The sequence below is a fragment of the Dipteris shenzhenensis genome, chromosome 10, assembly GCF_047967505.1.
Source record: "Dipteris shenzhenensis isolate YYH24624 ecotype China chromosome 10, Dip_SZ_1.0, whole genome shotgun sequence".
Taxonomy (NCBI): domain Eukaryota; kingdom Viridiplantae; phylum Streptophyta; class Polypodiopsida; order Gleicheniales; family Dipteridaceae; genus Dipteris; species Dipteris shenzhenensis.
In genome coordinates, this window is record NC_141605.1 from 14,941,443 (window position 1) to 14,969,224 (window position 27,782).

The 27,782-nt window shown below is 44.1% G+C and overlaps 1 protein-coding gene across 1 annotated transcript; it reads left to right on the forward strand.

Annotated features, from left to right (window-relative positions):
- The first annotated feature begins 413 nt into the window (after positions 1-413).
- LOC147897448 (3-hydroxyacyl-[acyl-carrier-protein] dehydratase FERN, mitochondrial-like) lies at positions 414-27,493 on the forward strand. Its single transcript, XM_087380308.1, has 3 exons — positions 414-868; positions 969-1,084; positions 26,912-27,493. Exons 1-3 carry the CDS (start codon positions 596-598, stop codon positions 27,003-27,005), a joined length of 483 nt encoding a protein of 160 aa, XP_087236434.1. The 5' UTR covers positions 414-595; the 3' UTR covers positions 27,006-27,493.
- The last annotated feature ends 289 nt before the right edge of the window (positions 27,494-27,782 follow it).

Sequence of the window (27,782 nt, forward strand, 5' to 3'; positions counted from 1 at the left end):
CACACATCCACATTTTCCTTTTCTTGGTTCATGACATGGGCAGCTTATTAGCTTTCCCATGTTGATTACTTTGATTGGTTGGGAAATTTGTTATCCTTTGCCTTTTGTTAGATAAGATTATCTTACGTGATGACCTCTATCCCTTTGATCGTTATGCATATAGCCAAGTGATTATGTAGGAATTACTCTTACGCCTTTATATTTTGTAGATTATATGTGCTAGAAGGTGTCTACTTGACTTCCATTAACGATTTTGTCCATGGATGTGGGTCCAATTCGGGTCCCAAACGCGCAAGATATGGAGGGTTAAATTGGGGTGAAATGTGGTCTTTACAATGCTAATGGATGTGAGAGATGTGAAAGGACATAGCAATTCAAAATGAAACACTAGCTGATTGTTTTATCAGCTCGGTGGTTTTAATTGGTGTGTTGTTTTATAAGCTCGGTGGTTGAAATTGCTGTGTTTCAATGTGACAGGATTGGTTTTTACCTTAATGTACAGACGTATACGAAGTGATAGTGTGGACTCGAGCATGAAATGCAGCCTATTTTTTTGTCAAGTTGAATCAGAATTTCATTACACAGGTGGAACATCATGATAGCATCGTGGCTTCGAACGCCGGCTACAAAAAGTATACGCTTCTTCTCCTCCATTCCTGCCAGTCGTGGAACTCTTTCCGAGGGGGACTTGTTCAGTCTGCAGCACGTTTTTCATCAGAAAGACGTGGCTGCATACTCAGAGCTGTCTGGTGATCGCAATCCCATTCACACTCAGGAAGCAGCGGCACGGTCTGTGGGATTCAAGGGCTGCGTCGTCCACGGCATGCTTTGTGCAAGCCTTTTTCCTGCTGTCATAGGATCCAATCTGGTGAGTTTGAAAAATATCGGTCATTTCACTCGGTTTAGTATTGCTCTAACCGAGGTCAGTAATGATGCCTGTTGATTGTGCACGGGTTTACGGTGAGTAGCCTGGGGCGATATTCGAGACGAAAAGATTAAGATTCAAAGAACCTGCACTTGTTGGTGAATGCCTAGAAGCTGAAGCGAAGGTTCTTCACATACATAAAGAAAAAGATAGTCTCAGGTCTCTCTGTACGACTCGGCCTTTTTTTCCTGTTTCAGCAACATAAACGAATGAAAAATGTGGGAGCTACTAGGTCAGACGCACTGTCATAATTATGCGAATCGATGGATGCTTCTTCTCCAAGTCCGCCATCAATACCGAGGAAGAATTCGTTTGTTCATAAGCTGTATACCTTGTTAACTGGTAGCGGGAATTATGTAAGGAGAGAAGGGAAAAGACTAGATAAAAGTAGCGAAGGGGAAGGCAGAGGGAATGAGTAGCGAAGGGGAAGATAGAGGGAATGAGGAAAGGAGGGATTGGGTAGAGGAATAGAGAAAGAAAATGAGAGTGGGAGAGAGGGACTTTGAGGTTGGAAGGTGGATAGGTGAAGCATCTATATAGCTCCCGCTCCCTTTTACCCGGTAAATTAGACCCTTTCTTGCTAAATAGCCCCAAGAGCTAACCCTACTTACATAGCTTAATTTCCTCCTCCATTAAAGCCATCAATACCCAAATGGCACCTGACGCAAGCATGAAGCAGTAGCTTGATGTCGAGGGCCATGTATCCCAATCTCCAACCCAATCTGAATCACAGAACCCACCAGGCTCGCTCGTAGTGCAATATGTGATCCCATAACTGGATGTACCTTTGATATACCTAAAAAACCTTGAATCCAGCCTTCATTTGATTCTCCCTTAGCTTTGATGTGAGAACTGACAAAGTAACCCCACTGTAAAAGCTATATCTGGTCAAGTATTGGTTAGATGCAACAAGCTTCCAACCATGCTTCGATACAATGCTGCATCAACCAACTGAGATATGTCCTCGTTGATCAGCTTTGTCCTGATCTCCATTGGGTTGGTGCTTCCTTACATTCCTCCATCTGGAATCTCTTCAGCACCTCTTGAAATACTTTTCTTGACTGATGAAGATGCTCTCGTTTTTCTGCCAAACTTCTATTCCAAGAAAGTAGTGAAGAAGTCCTGAATCTGTTATCTCGAACTCCTGCATCAAGAGTCCTTTAACCTCCTATGATCAACTGTGACAATTAAGTCATCTACATAAAGGATGATAATCATGGTCTTACCTCCTCCTGTGAAGAAGTAGCGAATAAGTAGAGGTTTGCATTAGATGGGCTACGAGATGAGCCTTTTTCATAGAAGTAGTCCTCTATCCTCTGGTACCATGCTGTTAGGGCCTGTTTTAGCTTGGAAAGTGCCTTGCAAAGCCTGAAGACTCTCTTGGATTCCAGAAGTCTTCTGGCTGCTCAACATAAACTTCCTCCCGAAGCTCTCCATTTAAGACTTCACGTCTATTTGAAAGATTGGCCACTGACGGTGGGCAGCCAAAGCTATGACCATGCATATGGTAGTCATCCTGGCTGTAGGACCAAATGTCTCTCCACAGTTGACTCCCTCAGCCTGTGCATTTCCTTTGGGGACAATCCTCACCTTGTGCTTATTCAAAGTCCCATCAGATTTGTACTTGGAATCCACTTGGTTTGTATGATCTTCCTGTTGGGGTAAAGGCACATTGCCACCCCTTTATTAAAGATATGACACCTATGACTGTCTTAAGACAGTCATAGGGTGAAAAACCTAATCCTAATAAAACCTATGAGTTTGTGGTGTGGCTCATCACTTCACACCCGCATCTTTTGTGTCACCACTCTCTCTCACTCTCTCCCCCTTGTACTTCTCCCTCTTACCTTCCCTCTCAACTGGTATCAGAACCTACCCCTCCCTCTCCACTCCGTCTACCCACTCCCCCTACCTCTTTGCCCTAGTGGCCAGCAAGGCAGCAGCGCAGGGCAGCGCGGGCTGCAGCGGGGCAGTGCGGGCAATAGCAAGGGCAGCAGCGCGGGCTGCAGCGGGCAGCGCATCGCGCAGGCGCACGTGTGGGCGCAGGCATCGTGCCATTTCGCGCGCCGTACAGTACAGTACGGATGTACGGCCGTCCGTACAGCCGTACGGACACCGTACAGGCGATCGTACCGTACGGCCGCCGCCGTACGGACTGTGACAGGGAGCTGCGTCAAGGATTTTCGACAGGGAGGTGCATTTTTTGTTTTGGATCTGCGTCAGAGGAGTGCATTTCGAAATTTCTCCTTGGATCTGTACCCTGCACAAGTACAGCAGGTACATTTGTACCCTACACATGTACAAAGGTACAAAAGTACAGCAGGTACATCAGTTTTTCTTTGGGGGAGAAAGAAAAGGAGAGAGAGCACTCTGCTCTTCATTCAGGATCATTTTCAGTTCTCAAAACTGTGTTTTGAAAGTACAGCAAGTACCTTCGTGTCCCTCGTGCTTGAGGTGACTAGTACCACAGTGTGTGGTTGATTGCACAGTTATCTTGTTTCGGGAAGGTAATGCCTTGATTTTGCAGAGGACTTTTATGCTTTTGTTGAGTGCAAATCTCAGCTTTTGGGTGACATTTTCAAAGGGCTTTTGCCTGGAAGTCTATGCAGTGTATGCCTTGAGGCAGTGTGGAGCCAGGGAGCCCACATTGGTCTTGTTTCCGCAGTGTATTCAGTGACATTTCTTGCAGGTCACATTTTGTGTACGACACCTTGGAAAATCTCAGTTGAGCCACGCTTGGCCAGGGCGCATCGAGTTTACTCGGTCCCTAACTGTCCATCGTTGACAGTGCTCAAAAGATTCTCTTCAGTGTCTGTACGTTGGGATCTGTGTTGTTATTGTGTACACAGGGCTGTTTATGCATTGCATTGTTAGGTGAAAGTGCCAGGAGAGCGCTACTTTTTTGTATGCTACCTCGGTTTTGAGGTGTTTTTCACTTGGTACAGATGTCAAATCAAGGGGCTTTTGCCCAGATTTTGCTTGAGAGCACTTGGGTTACTGTTTGAGACCTTCAGATGCCTTTTATCCCTTTGGCAGAAGGGTGATTGCTTGGGATTTGTCCCATTTTCTGTTGCAGGTTTGTGACAGGCTGAAGTGTCTGGAGCCTCTTTTACAGTGAACAAAACAGTGTATGACAAGTGGTTTATGCATATAAAATCAGTGCAATACCTCATCTGAGGTGGGAGAAGTGATCAGTACAGCAGTGTTTTATGCTTCATCAGATGATGATGCACTGTTAAAGCACCTGTGGAACAGTTGCAGCATTCTGAAATTACTGTTTTATGCCTATTTGAGCACGGTACAGTGTGTCAGAAGGTACAGTAACTGGAGGGAAATTTACTGTTTTGCTGCAGATTCTTTTGACAGTAAAAAAAACAGCACTATTGTGAGTGCTTCTGGCTCTTGATAGAGCAGGTTTTTTCTGAGAAATCAGAACTTTATTCAGTCATTTTTTGACTTACAGGGAGTCAGGAACTTTCCTTATCTGATATGGCATCAGGGGGAAGTGAATCTTCAATTCTGAACATAAAGAAATTGGAAGGAGCACACAATTATGCATTATGGGCAGAACAGTGTTTGAATGTACTTCTGCTAAAGAAGATTTCTAAGCCCATAAGGGTGAAGGGTGTCAAGCCATCTGACATGGCAGATGATGAATGGGAAGAGCTTGATTTGTCCGCAAGGGCAGCTATCATGCTTACTATTTCTGATACTCTTGTGTTCAATGTTCAGGCTGAAAAGACCTCTTATGGCCTATGGCAGAGGCTAGCAGAGTTGTATGCCCAAAAGAGTTCAGCCAGTAAGGTTTATTGGTTGAAGAAGCTGGTTGATCTTCGCATGAAGGAAGGTACAACTATGACCTCACACTTGAGTGAGTTCAATGCCATCTTTACACAGCTGATTGCACAGGGTTTGAATCTTGATGAGGAGTTCAAGGCTACCTTCTTGTTGTGTACCCTCCCTGAGAGTTGGGACACTTTCAAGACTACCCTGTCAAATTCAAATGTCATTCTTATGTATGCTGATGTGGAGAGCTCTCTCCTTATGGAGGAGATGAGCAGGAAAAATAATATGGGCAGCAAGTCTTCAAATGCTTTGCAGGTACAGGATAGAGGCAGGACTCAGCAGAAGGGGAGATCTGCTAGTAAGTCCAAATCCCGCAGTCAGTCCCGTGGCAAAAAGGATATTGAATGCTTTTATTATGGCAAGAAGGGACATGTGAAGTCTAAGTGCTTCAAGTTCATACGGGATCAGAAAGCCAAGAAGGCTGAAACAAAGGATGCAGGCAGTGGAAGCAAAGGCAAAGGCAAGGCCAAGGCAGATGACTTGGATGCAGTGAATGTTGCAGCAGAGGATAGTGACAGTGACAGACATGATGTTTTATGCTCTTCTGCTGTAATTGCACATACTTTGGTTATTGATGGCCATGACATGCACACCTGGCTCTTGGATTTAGGTGCTTCTTTTCATGTTACTCCTCATAGGGAGTGGTTTACTTCCTACACAGGTACTCATGGAGTTGTTCATCTTGGGAACAACTATGCATGTCAGATTGCAGGGATCGACAGTATACAGATAGTATTCCCTGATGGACGCATATTTATGCTTGATGGTGTCCGCCATGTGCCGCAAATCAAGAAAAATCTGATTAGCACTGGCTTGTTGGATGACAGTGGTTACCACACCACATTTGGGGATTCCAAATGGGTGATTACTGATGGCCAGGTTGTAGTGGCTGAGGGTTATAAGAGTGATACCTTGTACCCTCTTTATGTTTCCAGTGTGGGTAATCATGTTGTTCTCTCCACCTCCCCCCCTCACTCTCTCCTCTCCCCCCCTCGTTCTCTCTCCCACCCCCTCTCTCTCTCACTCTCTCCTCTCTCCCCCTCGTTCTCTCCCCCACCCCCTCTCTCTCTCTCACTCTCTCCTCTCTCCCCCTCATTCTCTCCCCCCTTACGCTCGCCCCTCCACCCCCCACCCCGCCCCCCCTCTCCTCTCTTCCCCCATAACCGAGCTGCCAAAGGTTTCATTGTGGCATAGCCGGTTGGGACACATGTCTGTTAAAGGAATGCAAGAACTGTCACGTTTGGGTTATCTGCCGTCTCTTTCTTTTTCAGATTTGCCTACTTGTGATCATTGCATATTTGGCAAGCATTCTGTGATTCCTCATAAGAGGAGAACTCCCCAGAATAGAGCACCGCTTGATCTAGTGCACACTGATTTGTGTGAGATGCCACAGTTATCACTAGGGGGTGCAAAGTATTTTATTACTTTTATTGATGATGCCACACGCAAAGTGTGGGTCAATTTCTTGAAGCATAAGAGCGATGCCTTAGATGCTTTCAAGAAGTTTGTCGCTCAGGTTGAGAATTGGACAGGTCGTAGGCTGAAATGCCTCAGATCCGATAATGGGGGTGAGTATGTGTCACATGCTTTTGTATAGTTTTGTGAAGCTAAGGGCATTAAACAGGAACTCACAGCCCCTCATAATGCATCTCAAAATGGTGTAAGTGAGCGGATGAATCGAACTATTCAGGAGAAGGTTCGATGTATGTTGTCTTATGCTGCATTACCCCATGGCTTTTGGGCAGAAGCCGTGCAAACAGCAGTTCACATTATTAACAGGTCGCCAAACAAGGCTTTGGAGTTGAAAGTGCCAGAGGAGGTGTGGTCTGGCAAGCCACCTTCATATAAGCACTTACGTGTGTTTGGCTGCGAGTGCTTTGCTTATATACGCAAAGAACTGCGCACCAAACTGGAGCCAAAGTCTTTCAGATGCATCTTCATGGGTTATGGTGACGAATGTGAAATGGGGTACAGGTTATGGGATCCCGTTAAACGGAAGATTATACGCAGCAATGATGTCATCTTTAAAGAGGATAGTGTACACAAGGAACCCGTGCAACCTGTGGAATACAGGAGGGTTATTTATGATGATGTTGGACAGCAAAGAATGCCCATTTATATGCAGCAGCAGGCTGCTGCAGATAACCCTGTTCAAGAGGGTATACAGGCTGAAAATCAGCCAGATAATTTTGCCAATGATGCACCACTGGATATGCCAGCAGATGGGGCTGTAGAACAGCTAGATATGGTGGTACAGCCACCCGTCATGCATGACGAACAGGCTGGACAGCAGCCTAATCCGGAACATTTTGTTAGGAGGAGCACCCGTGTACAACGGCCTCCTACCAGGTTTGTTCCAGGAGCCAATAATGTGGCTGATTTTATCATGCTGACAGATTGTGGTGAGCCTTCCAGCTTCAAGGAAGCTATGGGAAGAACAGAGAAAAGGAAGTGGGAGAAAGCCATGCAGTCAGAAATGGACTCCCTACTTCAAAATGATATATGGGACTTGGTGCAGCTACCTGCAGGCAGAAAGGTTTTGCCATGCAAGTGGGTTTACAAAGTCAAAGTGGATTCAAATGCTTTACCGAGGTATAAGGCCAGATTGGTTGCCAAGGGATTTAAGTAGGAGAAGGGCATTGATTTTGATGAGATCTTTTCCCCTGTAGTCAAGATGACTACTTTGAGAGCAGTGTTAGCTCTTGTTGCTCATGAGGACATGGATTTATGTCAGATGGATGTGAAGATTGCTTTTCTTCACGGAGATCTCCATGATGAGATCTATATGAGTCAGCTAGAGGGATATGCTGTTAAAGGGAAAGAGCAGCTTGTGTGTAAGCTCAAGAGGAGCTTGTATGGACTCAAGCAGGCGCCAAGAGAATGGTACAAGAAGTTTGATGCCTTCATGCAGTCCCAAGGGTATCATAGGTGTGAGACCGATCATTGCTTGTACACCAAACGGGCAAAGGATGGCAGTTTGATGCTACTCATTCTATATGTGGATGACATGCTGATTGCCAGCAAATCTCAGCAGGAGATTAGTGCTTTGAAGAAACAACTGCATAAGTCTTTTGATATGAAAGACTTGGGTGATGCAAACCATATTCTTGGTATGCGTATTATTCGTGACAGGTCCAAGGGACTTTTGTTTTTGTCACAGAAGGAGTACATTGGCAAGGTACTGCAGAGGTTTAAAATGGAGGGGGGGAAGTCTATTAGTACCCCGTTGCCTCCACATTTAAAACTCAGCAGTAAGGACAGCCCCAGATCAGATGATGATAAGGCTGAAATGGCCAAAGTTCCGTATGCATCTGCAGTTGGTTCTTTGATGTATGCCATGGTTGCCACTCGTCCGGATATTGCTTTTGGGGTGGGAGTCATCAACAGGTATATGGCAAATCCAGGAAAGCGGCACTGGGAAGCAGTGAAAGGTGTCTTGAGGTATCTCAAGGGTACCAAAGACTTGTGCATATGCTATGGTAGGCAGGATGCATTGGTGCATGGTTTTACAGATTCAGACTATGCAGGGAATGCAGATAACCGGAAGTCTACTACCGGTTACATTTTCACATTTGCAGGAGGTGCTATATCATGGGTGTCTCGGTTACAGAAATGCGTTGCACTATCAACTACTGAAGCTGAATATGTTGCAGCCACTGAGGCTTGCAAGGAAGCAATATGGCTTACTCGGCTGGTGGGAGATTTGGGCATTACAGGAGATATGCCAGTTTTGCATTGTGATAGTCAGAGTGCTATCATGTTGGCAAAGAATCCGGTCTTTCATCAGAAGACCAAGCACATAGATGTGAAATATCATTTCATCAGGGAGGTACTGGAAGACAAGCGACTTGAGCTTGTGAAAGTGCATACTGATGATAATCCTGCAGATTTGCTCACTAAGAGCTTGCCTACAGAGCGGTTTGCACATTGCCGCCACATCATGGGATTAGGATGAGACCATTCTTATTTTATGGTCTTTTATACAGTAACTGTATATTGCTGTAATTTTTATTCTTTTCTCCCCTTAGGCACATTGGCCTTTAGGAGGGAGGTTGTTGGGGTAAAGGCACATTGCCACCCCTTTATTAAAGATATGACACCTATGACTGTCTTAAGACAGTCATAGGGTGAAAAACCTAATCCTAATAAAACCTATGAGTTTGTGGTGTGGCTCATTACTTCACACCCGCATCTTTTGTGTCACCACTCTCTCTCACTCTCTCCCCCTTGTACTTCTCCCTCTTACCTTTCCTCTCACTTCCTCTTTCAAGGTTGTGTGGTTCTTCAGAATGGCCTCCATTTATGCTTCTATGGCAGCCCACACACCACAACTTTGAATTGTCTGCATCCGTGTAGGCGAGTAATGCCTTGGTCTTGTAGAGCCTGAGCTCCTTCGTTCCTCTTGCCACTATCTTTCTTGTATCCTTTGATCGGATCAAGACTTCTTTGTCATCGTATGCCTTCATCCTGTTCTTTATGATTTGGCTAATAGAAAGAATATTCTTGCAAAGATGAGGAACATAGCAAACAATTGTAAGTCCCTTGTTCTCACCAAATTCTGTGGTTAAGCACTTCCTGTTATCTCCAACTGTCATTGATGAGTTGAGGTGCACGAGTTGCAGTACCTTGAACTAGTTGTTGTTGTTGGACGTGTGTCTCGAGATGCCGCTGTCAGCATACCTGCCATCACTGTCCTTACATATTACATGAGCTGAGCAATGCTTTATGATTAGAAAGAGCTCCTTTTTTGCTGAATTTAACTTCCGACTCTTCCTTGGGTTTGTTGCCTTTCAACCTCTTTATTATGACGACTTCTTCCTGCAGCCTTTTGCTGTGTGGCATGGCTTGTTGCATTAGAAACACTTTTGATACCGATTCCTCTTTTTCTTGTCTCCACTGTCTTCTGACTTGTTTCCTTTAGAGTCATTGTAATTCTTGGGCTTGCCTTTTCTAGGCTTACCCGTACCACCTTTCCCTTTGGCAAGGAGGGCCTTCTCACCACCATGTACATCATACTGCTTCTCTTGGGCCTCTTCTTGGAGTATTGCGCAAGCTACTCAAAAATCATTGGAGTAGACCGTTGCCTTGTTGTCGGTGAAGTCCTCTTTTGGATTATTGCTCGTCTCTTCCTCTTTCTCTTCTTACTTCTGCAATTGCATCGCCTCTTTATACTTTGCAAGTATATGTGGAAAATCTGTAAAGAACTCTTCTTCCATCCATTGTGCGTCACTAGCTGGCGGGTTTTTAAACTTTAGTAAATACATATCTCTCTTCTTTCCATGAGTACTCCTCTCTTTACGGTACACAATCTGTTCCGGAGTAAGAACTTCAGTCCCACTTTCAAGTTCAGGTTCTTCTTGATGCTAAGCATCCAAAAACACAGAAGTATCGCCATGGTATCTCTTCAAATTGCTCACATGAAAGATACTCTCATGCGCCAGTGGGCTGGTAATTTCAACTCATATGCTCTGGATCCTTCTTCTGGATATAAAGCTGCTGGAATCTGAAATGGACCATAAAACTTCGGTGCTAACTTGACATGTTTTGTACTTCCTCCCACTGGCTTGATTCTTCTTTTGTCAATCTTCAGTAAAACCCATTTATCCTCCTTGTAATAAAATTATTTTCTTTTCTTATTGGTCGCCTTGGATTGTTGAACTTGGGCCTTCTTAATATGTTCTTTGACCTGCTCAATAACCTGTGACATATCCTCAGCAAACTGGTCAGCAGCAAAAATTTGCTCCCCAAGTGTGTTATTGGAGTGGGTAAACATTGCCCATACATGATTTCGAATGGGGCTTTCTTGGTGGAATTGTGTACAGTGTTATTATAAGCAAACTCTGACATAGGTTAGAATTTTGCCACCTTCTAGGTTGGTCATAAACATAAGCTCGAAGTAAAGTAGTTATGGTTTGATTGGCAGTCTCACTTTGTCCATTTCCTTGAGGATGGAAGGCTGTAGTAAATTTCAGTTTGGTTCTGAGATTCTCTAATAGGGCTATCCAAAAGTTGCTAATGAAACGGCCATCATTATCGGATACAATATAGATTTTGGTAACCCATGTAACCTAAAGATTTCCCTAAAGAATAACCGTGCTGTTTCAGGAGCAGACAACTCCTTTTTACAGGGAATAAAATGAGCCTGTTTACTCAGCCTATCTATAATCGTGAAAATTCAAGGGAATAGGCAAAGGTTGCAAAAGGCCAGCAGTCTTACTTGTGTCAGATTTAATGCGTTGACATACGTCACATTGTTGAACGAAGGCTGAAACTTCTTTGCGAAGTTTAGGCCAATGGAAGTACCTCTCAGTATTATCAATGGTCCCTCTAATGCCTCTATGTCAAGAATATGGACTCGCATGTAACTCACTCATGACTAGTTACCGAAATGTTTTGGGTACACATATGGCGCGTCCCAACAATAGGTATCCATCCACGATGGAATATGCCTCTAACTCTCCAACCTTGTTACGTTGAGGCTTCCCATAAATTTCGGCGAAGTCCTCATCTGAAGAATAAGCTTCAACCATTGCTCCTAGTGATTTCTCCTTAATCATAGAAATGTGATTAACATGGGGCTGTCTACTCAAAGCATCATCTACTAAATTCTCCTTTCCTGGTTGATATTCCATATTTGGTTGCCCGAAAGATTGAATATATTCAGCCCATTTGATTTGTCTTGAAGAAACAATGGGTTGAGAAAACAAGTGCTTGATACTTTGATGGTCAGTATTAATCTTGAAAGCAAAACCATATAGATAATGCTTCCATAACTTCAAAGAATGAATGTTAGCCAGTAACTCCTTCTCATACGTTATATATTTCAATTCAGCCCCTTGAAGCTTTCTACTATCATAAGCAATGGGATGCCCTCCTTGCATCAACACTGCACCAATCGAGGTACCACTCGCATCCGTACATACAACAAAGAACTCTTTGTTCATATCCGAAAGTGTTAATACTAGTGCAGTGACCAATGTTCTCTTAAGCTCCTCAAAAGCTACTTGGTGAACTTCTCCCCTCTCATACAAGGAATTCTTCTTTAACAAATCTGTTAATGGAGAAAGCAAGACGTGCAAAATTCTTAATGAATCTGCGATAATAACCACACATCCCTCAACTCATGTATATTTTTGGGTCATTCAAATCATGGCCTTGACCTTTTTAGGGTCAACCCAAATTCCCTCAGCAGACAATGTGTCCCAAATACTCTATTTCTGTCTCGAAGAACTCACTCTTCTTGGTATTTAGGAACAATCGATCTTTCCTTAGGAGCTCCATCACCTTAGTAAGGTGATCCAGTCTGGTTGAAAACTAAAATGTTGTCAAAGAAGACTGACAAATTTTCCCAAGTAGGGCCGCAAAACCCTTCTCATTAGCCTACTAAAAAGTGGCTGGAGCATTAGTTAGGCCGAAAGGCATGACCAAAAACTCATAATGTCTAGTGAGAGTGCGAAAAACAGTCTTATGTTCATCTCTAGCTTTCATCCGAAGTTTATGATAACCAGATTTCAAATCCAATTTGCTAAAAACTTTAGCACCTTTAAGCATATCCAATAAATCGTCCAATCTTGGAATCGGATACCGGTTCTTAATCGTAAGTTTATTCAAAGCACGATAATCTACACACATATGATATGATCCATCCTTCTTCTGGACCAATAATACATGTGCTCCAAATGGAGAACTGCTTGGTCGAATCATGCCTTTTTGCAATAGATCTTCAATTTGTTTTTCTACCTCCTCTATTTCTATCGTGTTCATCTTGTATGGGGCTCTACATGGAGAAGAAGCTCCTGACTCTAAGTCTATGGCATGATCATTTTCTCTCTCCATAGGCAATTCGAATGAGTCATCTCTTGAAAATTGATCCTCATAAGCTCCAAAGAACCCATTTCTCTTCTGATCTTCTTTTGAGATATGAAGATCTTGTGAATCCCGTATATACACAAGATTACAATCTACCTGTCTTTTTACCTCTTTTTACCAATCTTTTCGCTTGAGTAGGAGTAATCAATGGAATCGTATACACGTCTCGATCCCCCAGGATCCTTATGTACAAAGCAACAATGATGAGTATGAGGATGAATAGCAGGATTAAAATCATACCACCATGGTTTACCTAGAATCATGTCAACATCTTTTAAAGGAGCTACTAGAAAATCCATTTGATCTCTATATTTTTGTTTGGGAAAAGGGATATTCCGTACTATGGATGTGTCTTCTTCATTATGTCACCTAAAAGCTCCTGAGAGTGCCATGTTTTTTATAGGTTCTGGTTTAAGATGGAGTAATTTTACCAATCTATCACTCACTAAGTCATAATTACATTCATTGTCTAGGAGAACCACTATTCTCTGTCCATTCACGAATCCATAGAAAGATCATGAGGCCCAAAGGTATTGGCTGAATGGACAGCATTCGCTATTGGCTCAATAGTCACGGTGGATTTCGAGGATGACAGGTAGAAGCCTTACCCTCCTGCTTGGATGCCTTGGCTTTTCCTTTTACCGAATTCGTCTTGGCAATTTTAGCCAAGAGAACGGGACACATGCCATACGTTGGATGGACAAAAGAAGTAGAGCCTAATCCGCCTTCACAGCCACCCTCATCCACGTTTGAAACACCTGAACGACACAATCACAAGGTGAAAGGCATTCAGTCAACCTCTGTGTCTCTACACACCTCTATATACATACTCATACTCTGGCCACATTTTCTCTGGAAGCCTAATAACCTCAGAAAAAACCCAGTGGACCACAGAACATCAACACAAGCTCCTACTGACTGAGATCAAGCTCAGAAAACACGTAGAGGACCCATGAAACATAAAACTCCAGAAAATGACAACTTCAAGAATGCATAACTACCACAAACACTTTCAGATAGCTCAAGGTGTAAACAACCATGCATGCTATGAACCCATATCCCACAGGAGAGCCACTATCAACCATCATCTTCATCATGAATTCAGAGGGGACGGGCTCGTCAACTACAAGTAAGAGCACCATGCTTCCATGCCAAAATGTTGATCAAATGCAGCATTTGCAAGATAGTCAGCACCCATGCTATGAGTGCCAAACAAGAAACACAAGTCGAGTCCTTTGGCTCAAGCCATAAACTGCAAGAAACTCCAAGTGGCTTGCACCAATAGCTCGATATTAAAAAAGATCACCCAACACTGCTGCAACAGAATTACTTCATCCTCATCTCCTGCGCTTATATATTGAGTCCTTCCAAGGCAACACCCGGCTAGTTGAATCCCATGGTCAAACGTTTCTTGGTAGTATGCTCTCCACGCTTCTCTGAGCCTTGGCCTGCTCACGGTTGCATTCACAACCAGGCTCCTTCGAAAGGCGTTCCTGCTTGAAACTCCAGCTCAACCTTCTTCCAGCCCACTTCGTACATGCTTCAGTAGCATCTCGTGCCTGCACTCAGCTCTCCCTTTTGCTCGGCCTTCGTTCCAGCCTTCAGCTCCACTCTGCATCTGCGAACCACGATCAGCCCTTCTGTGTTCTACTCCAGCATCAATCCTTTCGCTCAATCCTACATACGCTCCTCCACTTCAAACTACAGCTTCGCTCCAGCTATACATCTCCCGCTCAGTCCTTGGTTATCGGCTACTGTACTCCTGCTCGAAGCCTTGCAGCACGTACCTCCCCTACACAGTTCACGCTTCTGCGCTCAGCTCATGCGTACGCACTGCGCCACCCACAATCCTCCGCTCCAACATCTGCGAGCCACGCTCAGCTCTCCCTTCCCTTCCTTTCAGCAACGAGCGCTCCCTCTTCCTTCTGCTCCTCCCTCCTCTGTACTGCGCTCCTTGTTCTTGAAAAATCTGCCACACAAAGCCCGACTTGGCATCCTCTCTTGCTGTCGAATCCTTGCTGCGCCACCTACAATCCTACCATGTACACGTAACCATGCACATTCATCGACCAGAAGCTTTCCTCTTCTATTACGTAGCCACATGCATGAGCACGATGCCTCCCCAATCAATCCAGCCACCTCAGCCTAATTTGCCACCTCAGCAGTGACATTTTACCACTCTCAAGACATTTCCCCAAATCACATCAAATGCACATTTTGGACCTTTAGTCACACAATTTCCACACACATTAGCATGCACATTAAAGCTTGCATGCACCCCCATACACACAATTGGAAAGCCCCTTGACATGGGTAGCATCCAAGTACACATTGACTGAGGAAAATATAACAAAACCCTTCATGATTTGATTTTCATGACCCCAAAAACATTTCACTTGACCACACACTGGACACCCTTGCTCTGGAGATCTGGTACAACCACATTGCATTTCATCATTTCCCAGAAGTCCCTGTAGAAGTTTCTACCATCTGTACATCAGTGTAGAGTCCTTTTGGGAGTGTCCAGAACTCAATACCACCACCAACTAGCTATATACATAGCTATGCACCTACCCATCAACATGCAACAAGTAAAAAACATATTTACATTTTTGTCCACACATCTCTAGCAACCCCTTTCTTCTGCTGTGACATTCATGTCCAGCAGTGAGCCAAAAAGAGGTGACAGATCCAAATTTTCTTCTTCTTCGTTTTGCAGTGACTTCCATTGATTCTGCCACTGCTCATTATCTTCATGATCTTCTTCTTTCAGTGCTACCATCAACCGTGCAAAGTATCTCTTCAACCGGACACCATTGACTCTCTTCTTATGCTTTTTACCATCTAAATCAATCAATTGATAAGTTCCATTTTCAAATTTCTTCTCCACTTTGTATGGACCTTCCCACTTGGTTTGAAATGCAGTATGAAATGTACTGTCCAATTTGCTATTGTATCTGAGAACCAAGTCTCCATCTTCGATTTCTTTTTTTTTTTAAAAACATTTTCCAATTCTTGCCTCCGCATTTGCACTCTGGCATAATGCTCAAAAGCCAAATCCTTGTCTAAGTGCATTACCTACAGTGCTGGTAATCTCTCCTTGTAACTGTCTACAGGCTCATATCCTTCTACAACTAAAAATTTCAAAGCTGGTATCTCTACATCCAATGGCAGAATTGCTTCTTTCCCATATACCAAATGAAATGGAGAGAATTGAGTGCTATGCTTCACCGCTACCGTGTATGCCCACAAAACTCTATTCATCTCTAAATCCCAGTTTTTGGTGTGGCTCCCAGTCATCTTAGTCATCATTAATTTGAAATCTCCATTAAAATTCTCATTCAACCCATTGCACTGAGGGTAGTATGGGGTGATGTACTTATGATTTATATTCAGCTTGCTACATAAGTAATCTATCACTTCTCCTCTGAATCCAGAACCATTATCTGAAAGTAACTCCAGGGGAATCCCAAATCTGCAGCATATGTGTTCATATATAAAATCAGCAACCCCTTTGCTATCCACTCTCTTCACTGCCTTCACCTCTGCCCATTTTGATAAATACTCCACTGCAGTCAGCATATAACATTTCCCTCTAGGAGTTCTGGGTAGAGGACCAACTGCATCTACCCCCCATATCATAAACCAGCATAATATTTCTCGGCTCCATTTTAAGAATTCTTTTTCCCATCCTCTGACATTCATGGCAGGATCTGCACCAATGCTGCACATCCTTCTGTATTGAAGGCCACGCATAACCCTCCAGAAGTATTCTCTGCAGTGTAATCTTAAAAGCATAGTGTCCTCCACAAGCTCCTTCATGACTGGATGGCAGTATATAATATATTTCTTCTCTCCAGGGCACTCTTCTCAAGATTTGATCAGCTCCTCTCATGTAAAGCTCATCATCAATCATCATATACTGTCTGCTCTTCTGTATGAAGTGATATTTCTGATTCTTCTTAAGCTCCTGAGGTAGATGTCCAGTAAGTAAGAAATCCACTATTTGAGCCAGGAATTCTCTCCCTCTGTACAGTGGATCTTCAAGCTTTGCTATCACTGGATCTTGGCCACTCATCTCCTGAGCCAATTCATGTGCCATTTGATTATCCTCCCTTCACACATGCTGGATATTCCATGCTGTAAATTGTTGAAGCATCCTTTTTACTTTGGCTAGACACCCTCTCAACCTCGGGTTTCTTGCTTGCCAACTTCCTAGAACCTGCTTTACAACAAGTAGAGAATCTCCCTTGATCATTATCTTCTGAATTTTCAGCTTAAGTGCAGCCAGCAACCCCTCATATAATGCTGCATACTTTGCCTCATTATTACTTCCGGCTTCCAGATGGACTCCTTCCTTCTGAATCAGCTTGCTCTCTGAATCAGCAATCACATATCCTCCATTAGCTTGATGTAAACTCTTCCTGTATGAGCCATCAAAATGCAAGATAGATGCTCCTGGAATGATAGCATGCTCCTCTTTATCTATCTTTTTCTCTACTTCCTTTACCAAAATAAGACCCTCTTTGTATGTTAACAGATCTGCCAGTGTGGCCCTGGAAGTGCTCTCCACCAGAAATGAGAAAGTATATTCTTGTAGCTCAACTAACCACTTCATCATGCTTTGAGAAAGTGTTGAATTATTAACAAGCTGAGGCAATAAAGGGTAGCACGTCAAAACCACAAATGGCTTTGAGATCAGATATGCCCTGAACTTCCTGCAAGCATACACTAAGCTTGACAGAATCAGCTCTGCCTCCATATATCTCCTCTCTGCTTCTGTTTTGACTCTACTAGCATAATACACAGGCCTCATATAACGGGACTCCTCCCCTTTCTGCAATAAAATGGCTCCCACAGCATCAGGTCCAAATGAAGGATTCACATAAAAGGTCTGAGAGAAATCTGGAGCTTTCACACAAGCAATCTCTCCCAACACTTCCTTCACTTTACCGAACACTGCTTCACAATCCTCATTCCATTGCAGAGGTTCTTCGTTCATAGCTTGTTGCAAAGGATACAACAACTGAGAGACTAAATGTATGAATCTTGTCATATACTTCACTTTCTGCACAAAAGTCTGCAACTGTTTTGATGTAGAGGGGGCTGGAAGTAAGATAAGGTCTTTCACCTTCCCTGGATCAGGTTCAATGCCATTTTGGGATACTATATGTCCCAATAACTTCACTTTGGAGCATCCCAAATGACATTTCCGTGGGTTGAATTGTCCTCCTGCTTCATCCATTCTGTGGAACACTTGATCCAGCCTCCATGCATGCTCTCTCTTGGAACTTTACACACATATATCATCCAGAAATGCTCTCACAAATTTATCAATGGAAGGAGCTAACACTTCATTAGTATTCTCCTGATACCATGCCGGTGCATTCTTCAATCCAAATGGCACTACTCTGTAACAAAAGCAACCTCAGGGTGTGATGAATGTAGTTTTGATTTGATCCTCCTCGGCAATTGAAATCTGGAAGTATCTAGAGTATCCATCACACACGCTGTATTTCTCATATCCTGCCACTCTATCCAATATATCATCAATAAAAGGAAGAGGATAATGATTGCTTTTAGTTACCGCATTGAGAGGCTTGTAGTCAATGCATACTCTCCATCCTCCTGTGTGCTTAGGAATGATTACCACTGGACTGCCCCAATCTGAATGCTTCACTGGATATATCAGCCCAGCCTTGAGCAACTTATTCAACTCCTCTCTCAGCACGGGTAAAAGCTCTCTGTGTGTCCTCCTCAACTTCTGAAAAACAGGCCTGCTGCCTTCTTTTAACTTAATGTGCATTGGCTCACATCTGAAACCCCTGATCTCTTCATGTGAGGTTATAAACAGCTTTGGATACTAATGATTGACTCTCATATACTCCTCCTTTTCCACCTCTTCCAGACTGAAATTCAGCATGGACAGCAATATCTCTTCTCTTTCTGTCTGGGAAGGTGGGGGTTGCATCAAATTATCCATATCTTCAAGCTTACTCTCCTCCTTAGCTTCTTGTACCTCTGCTGCCTGCAACTCATATGCATCACATTCCTTCAACAGAAATGATACTTGCCCCTTCTCCTCAGATGTAGTACTTTCTTCTTCAGTCTCACTGTCCGACTCCTCCTCCATGTTTGTTTCTTCTGGTTCTTCTTCTATTTCCCGTCTGCTGTTCATATCAAATTTCTTGGCCTTTCCCTTCTTATTATGCACTGTAATCGTACCCATCTTCCAGTTTTGTATTGCTCCTACGTGTGTGAGCCAAGGTCTGCCCAAAATCAATGGGTATGCTCCCAAACCGGCAGGCATAATGTGGCAATTAATGCAACAGGATACTCCAAAAGCATCCACTACTACCCCCGTGCATATACCCAGACACTTCACCTTCGCATGGTTTGCCAATCGGAGCCTAAAATCTGAATGTGCATTCAATTTTAGCCCCAACCTCTTGATACATGCCTGAGTCATGACACTTATCTGTGCACCGCCATCAACATATGCCTCTCCAACACTCATACCTCCACACCATGCATCCACTGCAGGGCATAAATCTGGAAGATCTTCTACAGACATCATCTCCATCTCTCCTCTCGTAGGCTCCTGCTCATTACTTTTCCTGGGATTAGCCAACTTCTTCCATTCTCTTTTGAGCTTTGGACACAAACCAAGTAACTGTGCAAAAGTTACATTAGTTGTTCTCCCTTTCAAATCATTCATCAATGTGTATTCCTCTTGTCCTTGACCCATATGCAAATCTGAAATCTTGTAATGTTTCCTGGGCCTCCGACTCTTCTTTTTAGGAGACTGAGGGCTGAGATCAAACTCCACATGCTTCCCTTTTTTTGGAGAAGATCCATTCTCTCCTATTGCACTCCTTGTTCTCTTTGCTACTGGCATGATCTCCGGAATGGTCTCCACCCTAATCAGGCTGATTGCCTTCCCTTTTCCTTTATCATCCCATTTGACTCCACTGGTAGAGGGCTGATTCAAATCATTCACCTCCACATTGAAGTCTCCTGACCTATCATTTGTCTTCTGCATCACAGGATAAACTTCTCCACCTACTTTTGCTGGCTTATCACAGTGAGGGCTAATATGTCCCCATTCTCCACAATTCCAGCACTTCACATTACTCATGTATCCCCGTCCTCTACCTGTTCCAACTATATTTCCTTCACTCCCAGCCTGTACATCTCTCCTGTTGTTTTGCACACCTCGGCCTCTTCCTCTTCCTGCAGTCTCCATCCAATTTAGACTGAGCGACTTCATAAGCTCTACAGCATCATGCAAGTCCTTCTTCAGGGAGTCATCCTGCATAGGAACAGACACCGGCTCTCTCTGTGCATAAGCCTTTATTATTTCTGGACTTCCAATCGGATTCCTAGGCTCTTCTTGCATGCCAAGCTGCCTCAGTCTCTGGGCTTTCCATTCTTTCTCCCTGGCCACTCTGACAGCATCTTCAAAACTATCCAGATTCTTCAGCTCCACTTTCAATCTGAGTGTAGGCTTTAGGCCAGCTATGAAACGATCACGCTTGATCATTTGAGGTGGTACTTCCGGAACAAGAGCTTCGCACCACAAACTCCATAATCTCCCAAACTGGATTATGTAATGGTTCACATCTTGTTCCTCCGCCTGTCTCACTGAGCATGGCTTTCCAGACTTCATTAGGGCTCCTGGCTTGTACAAACCGTGCAAGGAAAGCTGCTCTCACCTCAAAAATAACATCTATCATGAATCCATAATCTCTCTTGATTTCCAAGAGATCCATAGTCACCCAAAGTTAAACAGGGGGATAACATTATACTCATGGAGCTTGCAAATAAGTATCTAGCCACAATGAAATGAAAAGCTTATAATCAAGACAAAACTTGACTCCCCTAATTGGTCCTATCCAACCTAGTGATAGAGGATTTAAATGTTGTTGTATCATAAGGATTAGCCTCAACATTGAGGCAACATAGTCTTTGTGGTATATAGAAGGTCTCTCAAAACAAATTCAAGAAAATATTATTTCTAGTCTTCCATTGATCTCTATTATTACACATAAAAATAATAACATACAGGCTTATACTAATCACTTTTCCCTTTCAAGAGTTTTGGAGGTAGAATTGTCAAGGTCTAGGAGCTTTCTGGGAGATGAATTATATGAAATTTCTACCTCCTTTTGCAAAATATACTTGGATATTTTTTGTGGATTCAGTTGATGCATCTCCCTGCAAACAATAATTCAAGATCTGAAACAAAATCTCAGGGGTTGCCCTATCTCTCATAAGTGCTGTAAATTCCATCTTTTCCAGGAATCTTACTGCATTTTCATATGGCATCCCCCAGTACTCTGGGAAATCCTGTGCCATCCTCACAATCTTTCAACTGTCACACACCCTGGCTTTCTCAACCACAACAAAACTGGAAGGCAACAAAACAAACACACTACTGAAGAAGCTCACTCTGCATCCGAAGAGCATTCTTTTTTCTGCGGGCAAGCACTTTCAGAGCTCTCTGCACTCTGGCTCGGAGTCGGATCACACGTAGCTGGACTTCAATGCATCTGTCCTTCCTGTGACCACATTCTCCACACCATTCACACTGTATCACTCTCATGTGTGGATTTCTTCCATTGCTTGCAACACGTCTCAGAACACCTGCTTCTCCAATCTTGTAAACTGAAGTGAACGCCTCCGTGGAGGCACCAAAACGTGGATGGACAAAAGAAGTAGAGCCTAATCCGCCTTCACAGCCACCCTCATCCACGTTTGAAACACCCGAATGACACAATCACAAGGTGAAAGGCATTCATTCAACCTCTGTGTCTATACACACCTCTATATACATACTCATACTATGGCCACATTTTCTCCGGAAGCCTAACAACCGCAAAAAAAACCCAGTGGACCACAGAACATCAACACAAGCTCCTACTGACTGAGATCAAGCTCAGAAAACACGTAGAGGACCCATGAAACATAAAACTCTAGAAAATGACAACTTCAAGAATGCATAACTTACCACAAACACTTTCAGATAGCTCAAGGTGTAAACAACCATGCATGCTATGAACCCATATCCCACAGGAGAGCCACTATCAACCATCATCTTCATCATGAATTCAGAGGGGACGGGCTCGTCAACTACAAGTAAGAGCACCATGCTTCCATGCCAAAATGTTGATCAAATGCCGCATTTGCAAGATAGTCAGCACCCATGCTGTGAGTGCCAAACAAGAAACACAAGTCGAGTCCTTTGGCTCAAGCCATAAACTGCAAGAAACTCCAAGTGGCTTGCACCAATAGCTCGATATTAAAAAAGTTCACCAACACTGCTGCAACAGAATTACTTCATCCTCATCTCCTGCGCTTATATATTGAGTCCTTCCAAGGCAACACACGGCTAGTTGAATCCCATGGTCAAACGTTTCTTGGTAGTATGCTCTCCACGCTTCTCTGAGCCTTGGCCTGCTCACGGTTGCATTCACAACCAGGCTCCTTCGAAAGGCGTTCCTGCTTGAAACTCCAGCTCAACCTTCTTCCAGCCCACTTCGTACATGCTTCAGTAGCATCTCGTGCCTGCAGTCAGCTCTCCCTTTTGCTCGGCCTTCGTTCCAGCCTTCAGCTCCACTCTGCATCTGCGAACCACGATCAGCCCTTTTGCGTTCTACTCCAGCATCAATCCTTTCGCTCAATCCTACATACGCTCCTCCACTTTAAACTATAGCTTCGCTCCAGCTATACATCTCCCGCTCAGTCCTTGGTTATCGGCTACCGTACTCCTGCTCGAAGCCTTGCAGCACGTACCTCCCCTACACAGTTCACGCTTCTGCGCTCAGCTCATGCGTACGCACTGCGCCACCCACAATCCTCCGCTCCAACATCTACGAGCCACGCTCAGCTCTCCCTTTCCTTCCTTTCAGCAACGAGCGCTCCCTCTTCCTTCTGCTCCTCCCTCCTCTGTACTGCGCTCCTTGTTCTTGAAAAATCTGCCACACAAAGCCCGACTTGGCATCCTCTCCTGCTGTCGAATCCTTGCTGCGCCACCTACAATCTTGCCATGTACGCGTAACCATGCACATTCATCGACCAGAAGCTTTCCTCTTCTATTATGTAGCCATATGCATGAGCACGATGCCTCCCCAATCAATCCAGCCACCTCAGCCTAATTTGCCACCTCAGCAGTGACATTTTACCACTCTCAAGACATTTCCCCAAATCACATCAAATGCACATTTTGGACCTTTAGTCACACAATTTCCACACACATTAGCATGCATATTAAAGCTTGCATGCACCCCCATACACACAATTGGAAAGCCCCTTGACATGGGTAACATCCAAGTACACATTGACTGAGGAAAATATAAGAAAACCCTTCATGATTTGATTTTCATGACCCCAAAAACATTTCACTTGACCACACACTAGACACCCTTGCTCTGGAGATCTGGTACAACCACATTGCATTTCATCATTTCCCAGAAGTCCCTGTAGAAGTTTCTACCATCTGTACATCAGTGTAGAGTTCTTTTGGGAGTGTCCAGAACTCAATACCACCACCAACTAGCTATATACATAGCTATGCACCTACCCAGCAACATGCAACAAGTAAAAAACATATTTACATTTTTGTCCACACAACGTGCCCTGGCTTATGTTTCTTACACCTGAAACATTTTCCTTCCTTATTCAACTTCTTCTTCCCTTCATCCGTCATAGAAGGAAATGGCACCCATCCAGGACGTGATACGTGATTGGCTGTTCACATTCCTTACAACAGCTTTACCCTTTCCTTTATTATTCTTAAACCGGTTTGGTTTCCTAAAAGTGGGTATGTTGTTGGTCTTAGATAGTGACCCACCCTCCTTATTGAAGGGTTTATGAGGATTCAATTTTCTCTCGGCTATTTCAGCCAGCTTAGTGAGGTCCTTAACCGTGGTCGGGTTAAACATATCAACCTCGCATCTTACTTTTGGGCTTAAGGTTGCTAAATACTTCTTTCTCCTATCTTCCTCACTCTTTTTGAGTAACTCTAGAGAGAGTTTTCAAAACCTGGCTGTAAAATCTATATTACTCTCATTATCGAGTTGCCTAAACCTCTCCCAACGAAAGGTTAAGTTCTCTTCATGCTTCGCTGGCATGAAAGTGGCTTTCAGTTGGAAATGGTGCCTATTCCGGACGTGATTGGCTGTTCACATTCCTTACAACAGCTTTACTCTTTCCGTCAAAGAAGGAAATGGCACCCATCCAGGACGTGATTGGCTGTTCACATTCCTTACAACAGCTTTACCCTTTCCTTTATTATTCTTAAACTGGTTTGGTTTCCTAAAAGTGGGTATGTTGTTGGTCTTAGATGTTGACTCACCCTCCTTATTGAAGGGTTTACGAGGATTCAGTTTCCTCTCGGCTATTTCAGCCAACTTAGTGAGGTCCAACCGTGGTCGGGTTAAACATATCAACCTCGCATCTTACTTTTGGGCTTAAGGTTGCTAAATACTTCTTTCTCCTATCTTCCTCACTCTTTTCGGGTAACTCTAGAGAGATTTTCCAAAAGCTGGCTGTAAAATCTACATTACTCTTATTATCGAACTGCCTAAACCTCTCCCAACGAAAGGTTAGGTTCTCTTTATGCTTCGCTGGCATGAAAGTGGCTTTCAGTTGGTCCACAAACTTAGCCCATTCATGAATAGGCTCTTTTCTTGTTTGTGACAAAGACCACCACATTAGAGCATTCTTTTGCAGATGCAATGTGGCAAGAGGAAGCTTCTCTTGCTCGGTCTTATCTTGATGGGCAAAGTATAGCTCAAAATGGCAAATCCAATTGAAAAATTTAGCTTCCCTTGTCCCATCATATTTGGGGAACTCGATTCTCTCTCGGGGTTGGAATTTGGATCTCTTAGAAGGGGTACTAAGCTCTTCATCCCAAAGTTTATAGCCCTCTTAGTCCCTAATTTTGTCGTAATGGACTGTTCAATCATATTGCTAAGCTGAAAAATCAGCTTATTCAAGAGAGTCTCCTCTCTTTCTCTTGCACTTGGATTATAATCCATGTGTGCTGGATTTCGTTTAAACTCATCACTTTGTTCTTGGATGGTCTCATTTCTTCTTTCATTATGAAAGGAGAACTCCCTATGAAGAGGTTCTTGAAGGAGAGATTGTTGTAAATCTATTTGTGGGTTATCATACTCAAGATGTGTGTAACTCTCACCTAATCCATCCTCTTCAGGAGGGGGTGAAGGTGTTCTCTCTCTCTCTCCTTCGGGTAATGGAGGAAAAGGAATAAGTTCATTGTTATATCTCCCTTCCCTCCCCTCCATTCTTTCCTCCATTCATTGTTATAACACTTAACAACACTCTAATGTACCCTTCCCTTTCCTATTTCCCTTAGGACCTAGACACATGTGCACATCTTTTCATTGGCTAATGTTACATAGTTTAGTGGTACTATTTACACCGCTTGATCGATCATAAATACAAGCATATAACCGCACCATCAAATTGGCGCCCTAACAATAATAAGGTTCTAATGACTATTAATTAACTAAATAATCATTTCTCTTGTCATGACACTGTCACTGTCGTGACAAATCCCTTGAAGGAAACATGTGTACTTAAGGTTAGGGCTGCCACTTGGGCAGCATATTGGCTGCCATGTGGGCAGCATACAAACAATCAAAGATGGAAGCATGGGGCTGCCACATGGGCAGCACATGGGCTGCCATGTGGGCAACACAAAGGAGAAGGTACTTGGCAAATGCAAGGAACCATGGTGGATTGTAATAGGTCGGAGCAGACACGTGGCATTACGGCTCACATGGGAGCAGGAATGTGCAGGTTTGCTGGGCTGGAGCAGTGTAATGATGTGGCAGATGACATCAGCAGAGGTACGGATCTGTACGGAAGCATCCAGCAGGTGGTATGGAGCTGCAGCAGATGGTTTGGGCTTGGAACAAGTGCGGAACAGCAGCAGCAGGATTGTGCCTGCTGAAGAAGCATCTAGGCTGGAAAGGAGGGATGGAACAGGTTGGGGCATGGGCAGGAATGCCTGGGCCAGTGGCTGCCTGCCATGTGGTGAGGCAGGACTGCAACACCTCAAGAAGGTGCTCCTACCAGGTCGGTTTACAGACCCCGGTGGGTCGGCCTATTTCCCCTTCTTGGTCGGCTGTTTGGGGGGGCTTTCAGCTCCTATAAAAGGGGAGCCCCTAGGGCTCAGAACACATCCATTGTGGCAGCATTCAAGGAGCAGACTGGAGCAATGCACCAGCAGGTTTTGGTCGGCCTACATTCAGGAGGACCAAGGGGGAGCTGGGTACTGCAGACAGCTCTCAAGGAAGGGGCACCCTTCTCTGTCTTCCAGGGCAGCAAGGTACAGGGATCAGGGGATCCACGAGAGCAGCATTCAAGGAGCAGACTGGAGCAGTGGATGAGCAGCATTTGGGCCTACATTCAGGAGGACTAAGCGGGAGCTGGGTACTGCAGACAGATCTCAAGTAAGGGCTGCACCCTTGGCTGTCTTCCAGGGCAGCAAGGCACAGGGATCAAGGGATCCACTAGAGCAGCAGTTGAGGAGCAGACTGGAGTAGCACAGCAGCAGGTCTTGGGCCTACATTCAGGATGACCAAGAGGAGCTGAGTATTGTAGACATAGCTCAGGAAGTGGCTGCTAACCTGAATGTCAGCAAGGTCTAGGGATCAAGCCATGGTGACTAAAGTCTACAAAAGCTCTACGAGAAGCATGCAGGCTTAGGGATCTAAAAGTGCCTAGGAGGTAGTAGGAGAACGACCCATATCTGCTCTTGCTGTCGACCCTGACTGATGCTAATGCCGACCCTTACCCTACTGCTGGCTTTGCACTACTGCCAGGCCTACAAATAGGCCTAGCTCTACTGCCCTGCACTGTTGCTGTGCTGCCATGCTGCCATGCTGCCACTTGCTGCTGCAGCTGTTCTTCCACACAGGCGCAGACATGCGCACAGCTTACTCCGAAGAAGAAGATCCTTAAGTATGATGAAGAAGATGACAATGAGATGACCGATTTTGATGTTGTACCAGCCATTACTGCTGTAAGCCCAAAAATCTACCCTGGTCTTGCTTTATGGACTCCTCCTTCACTGTATTTCTCATTCACTCTCTAAGCTCATCCATAACGGCTAAAGTAGTGCACAGCCCTTCTCCACTCTTGTGTTTTTAGGAAAGGTGTATTTTGCTCCTGTGAGAGAGAGAGAGAGAGAGAGATGTTCTAATCACTAATATCTTTATGCTGGTACATGTGGGGTCAAAGAGTCGAGTTTAATTTGGAGTGTCACAAGGAGGATAAAGTTTTGGTGATCGAAGGAAAAAGCACGGTTATTGTGCCCTCTATCTTCTCTATTTGAGATTGTACCAAATGTATCTCTAAAAATTGTGACCAAGGATACATCTTTGAATTCTGAAATAAATTGCCCATCGTATGCGCTTGGATACTACCCTTCTTGCATTGCTTCACTCCCTTTTTATCATTCCTCCTCCGATCCCCCCTTACTCGAGTTTGGCCATCAAATAAGTTGTTCTAGTTGCTCTACTTACAAAGACATTCAAAGAAGAGAAGCGATGTAGACGAGGCTCTCAAGAGTCAAGACCTCGGGGTCTTGCAGGAGTGGTTGTGAGCAGCAGTGTCATAACCGAGAATCCTATAAACCTTGTCTTTGTCTTTGTCACTTTCACATTTTTTGCTCATAAACTAAAATGTATGGAGTTTTCCATTTAGAGAAGAGCGAACATCAAGCCCAGAGCCCGACTTGGTGGGCTTGTCGTGACAACAAAGACGCCATTGCCAAGGACATTGAAACAGAAATGCAACTGCTGACGTGGAGTTGGTTGTCCAACTTTATGAAAAATCCATCACCTTAGGCCAGGTACGTCGGAGATGATCCATTTTGTTGCTGTGAGAATTTGTGGAATGAGTAATTTAAGTTGTGATTGAAAGAGACTTTTCACTCGCGTGCAACAAAAATCATGAATTTTACATGAAACATGTTTCCCTTCATTAGTAAACAACAATTTGGCTCAAGGACTGCGGGTGGTTAGATCGCCTCTTAAGTGCTAGCCTTCACGTGACCGAGTCTACTGTATTTGTCTTGCAAGATTGGTGATAAAGGACTTTAGTGGAAAAA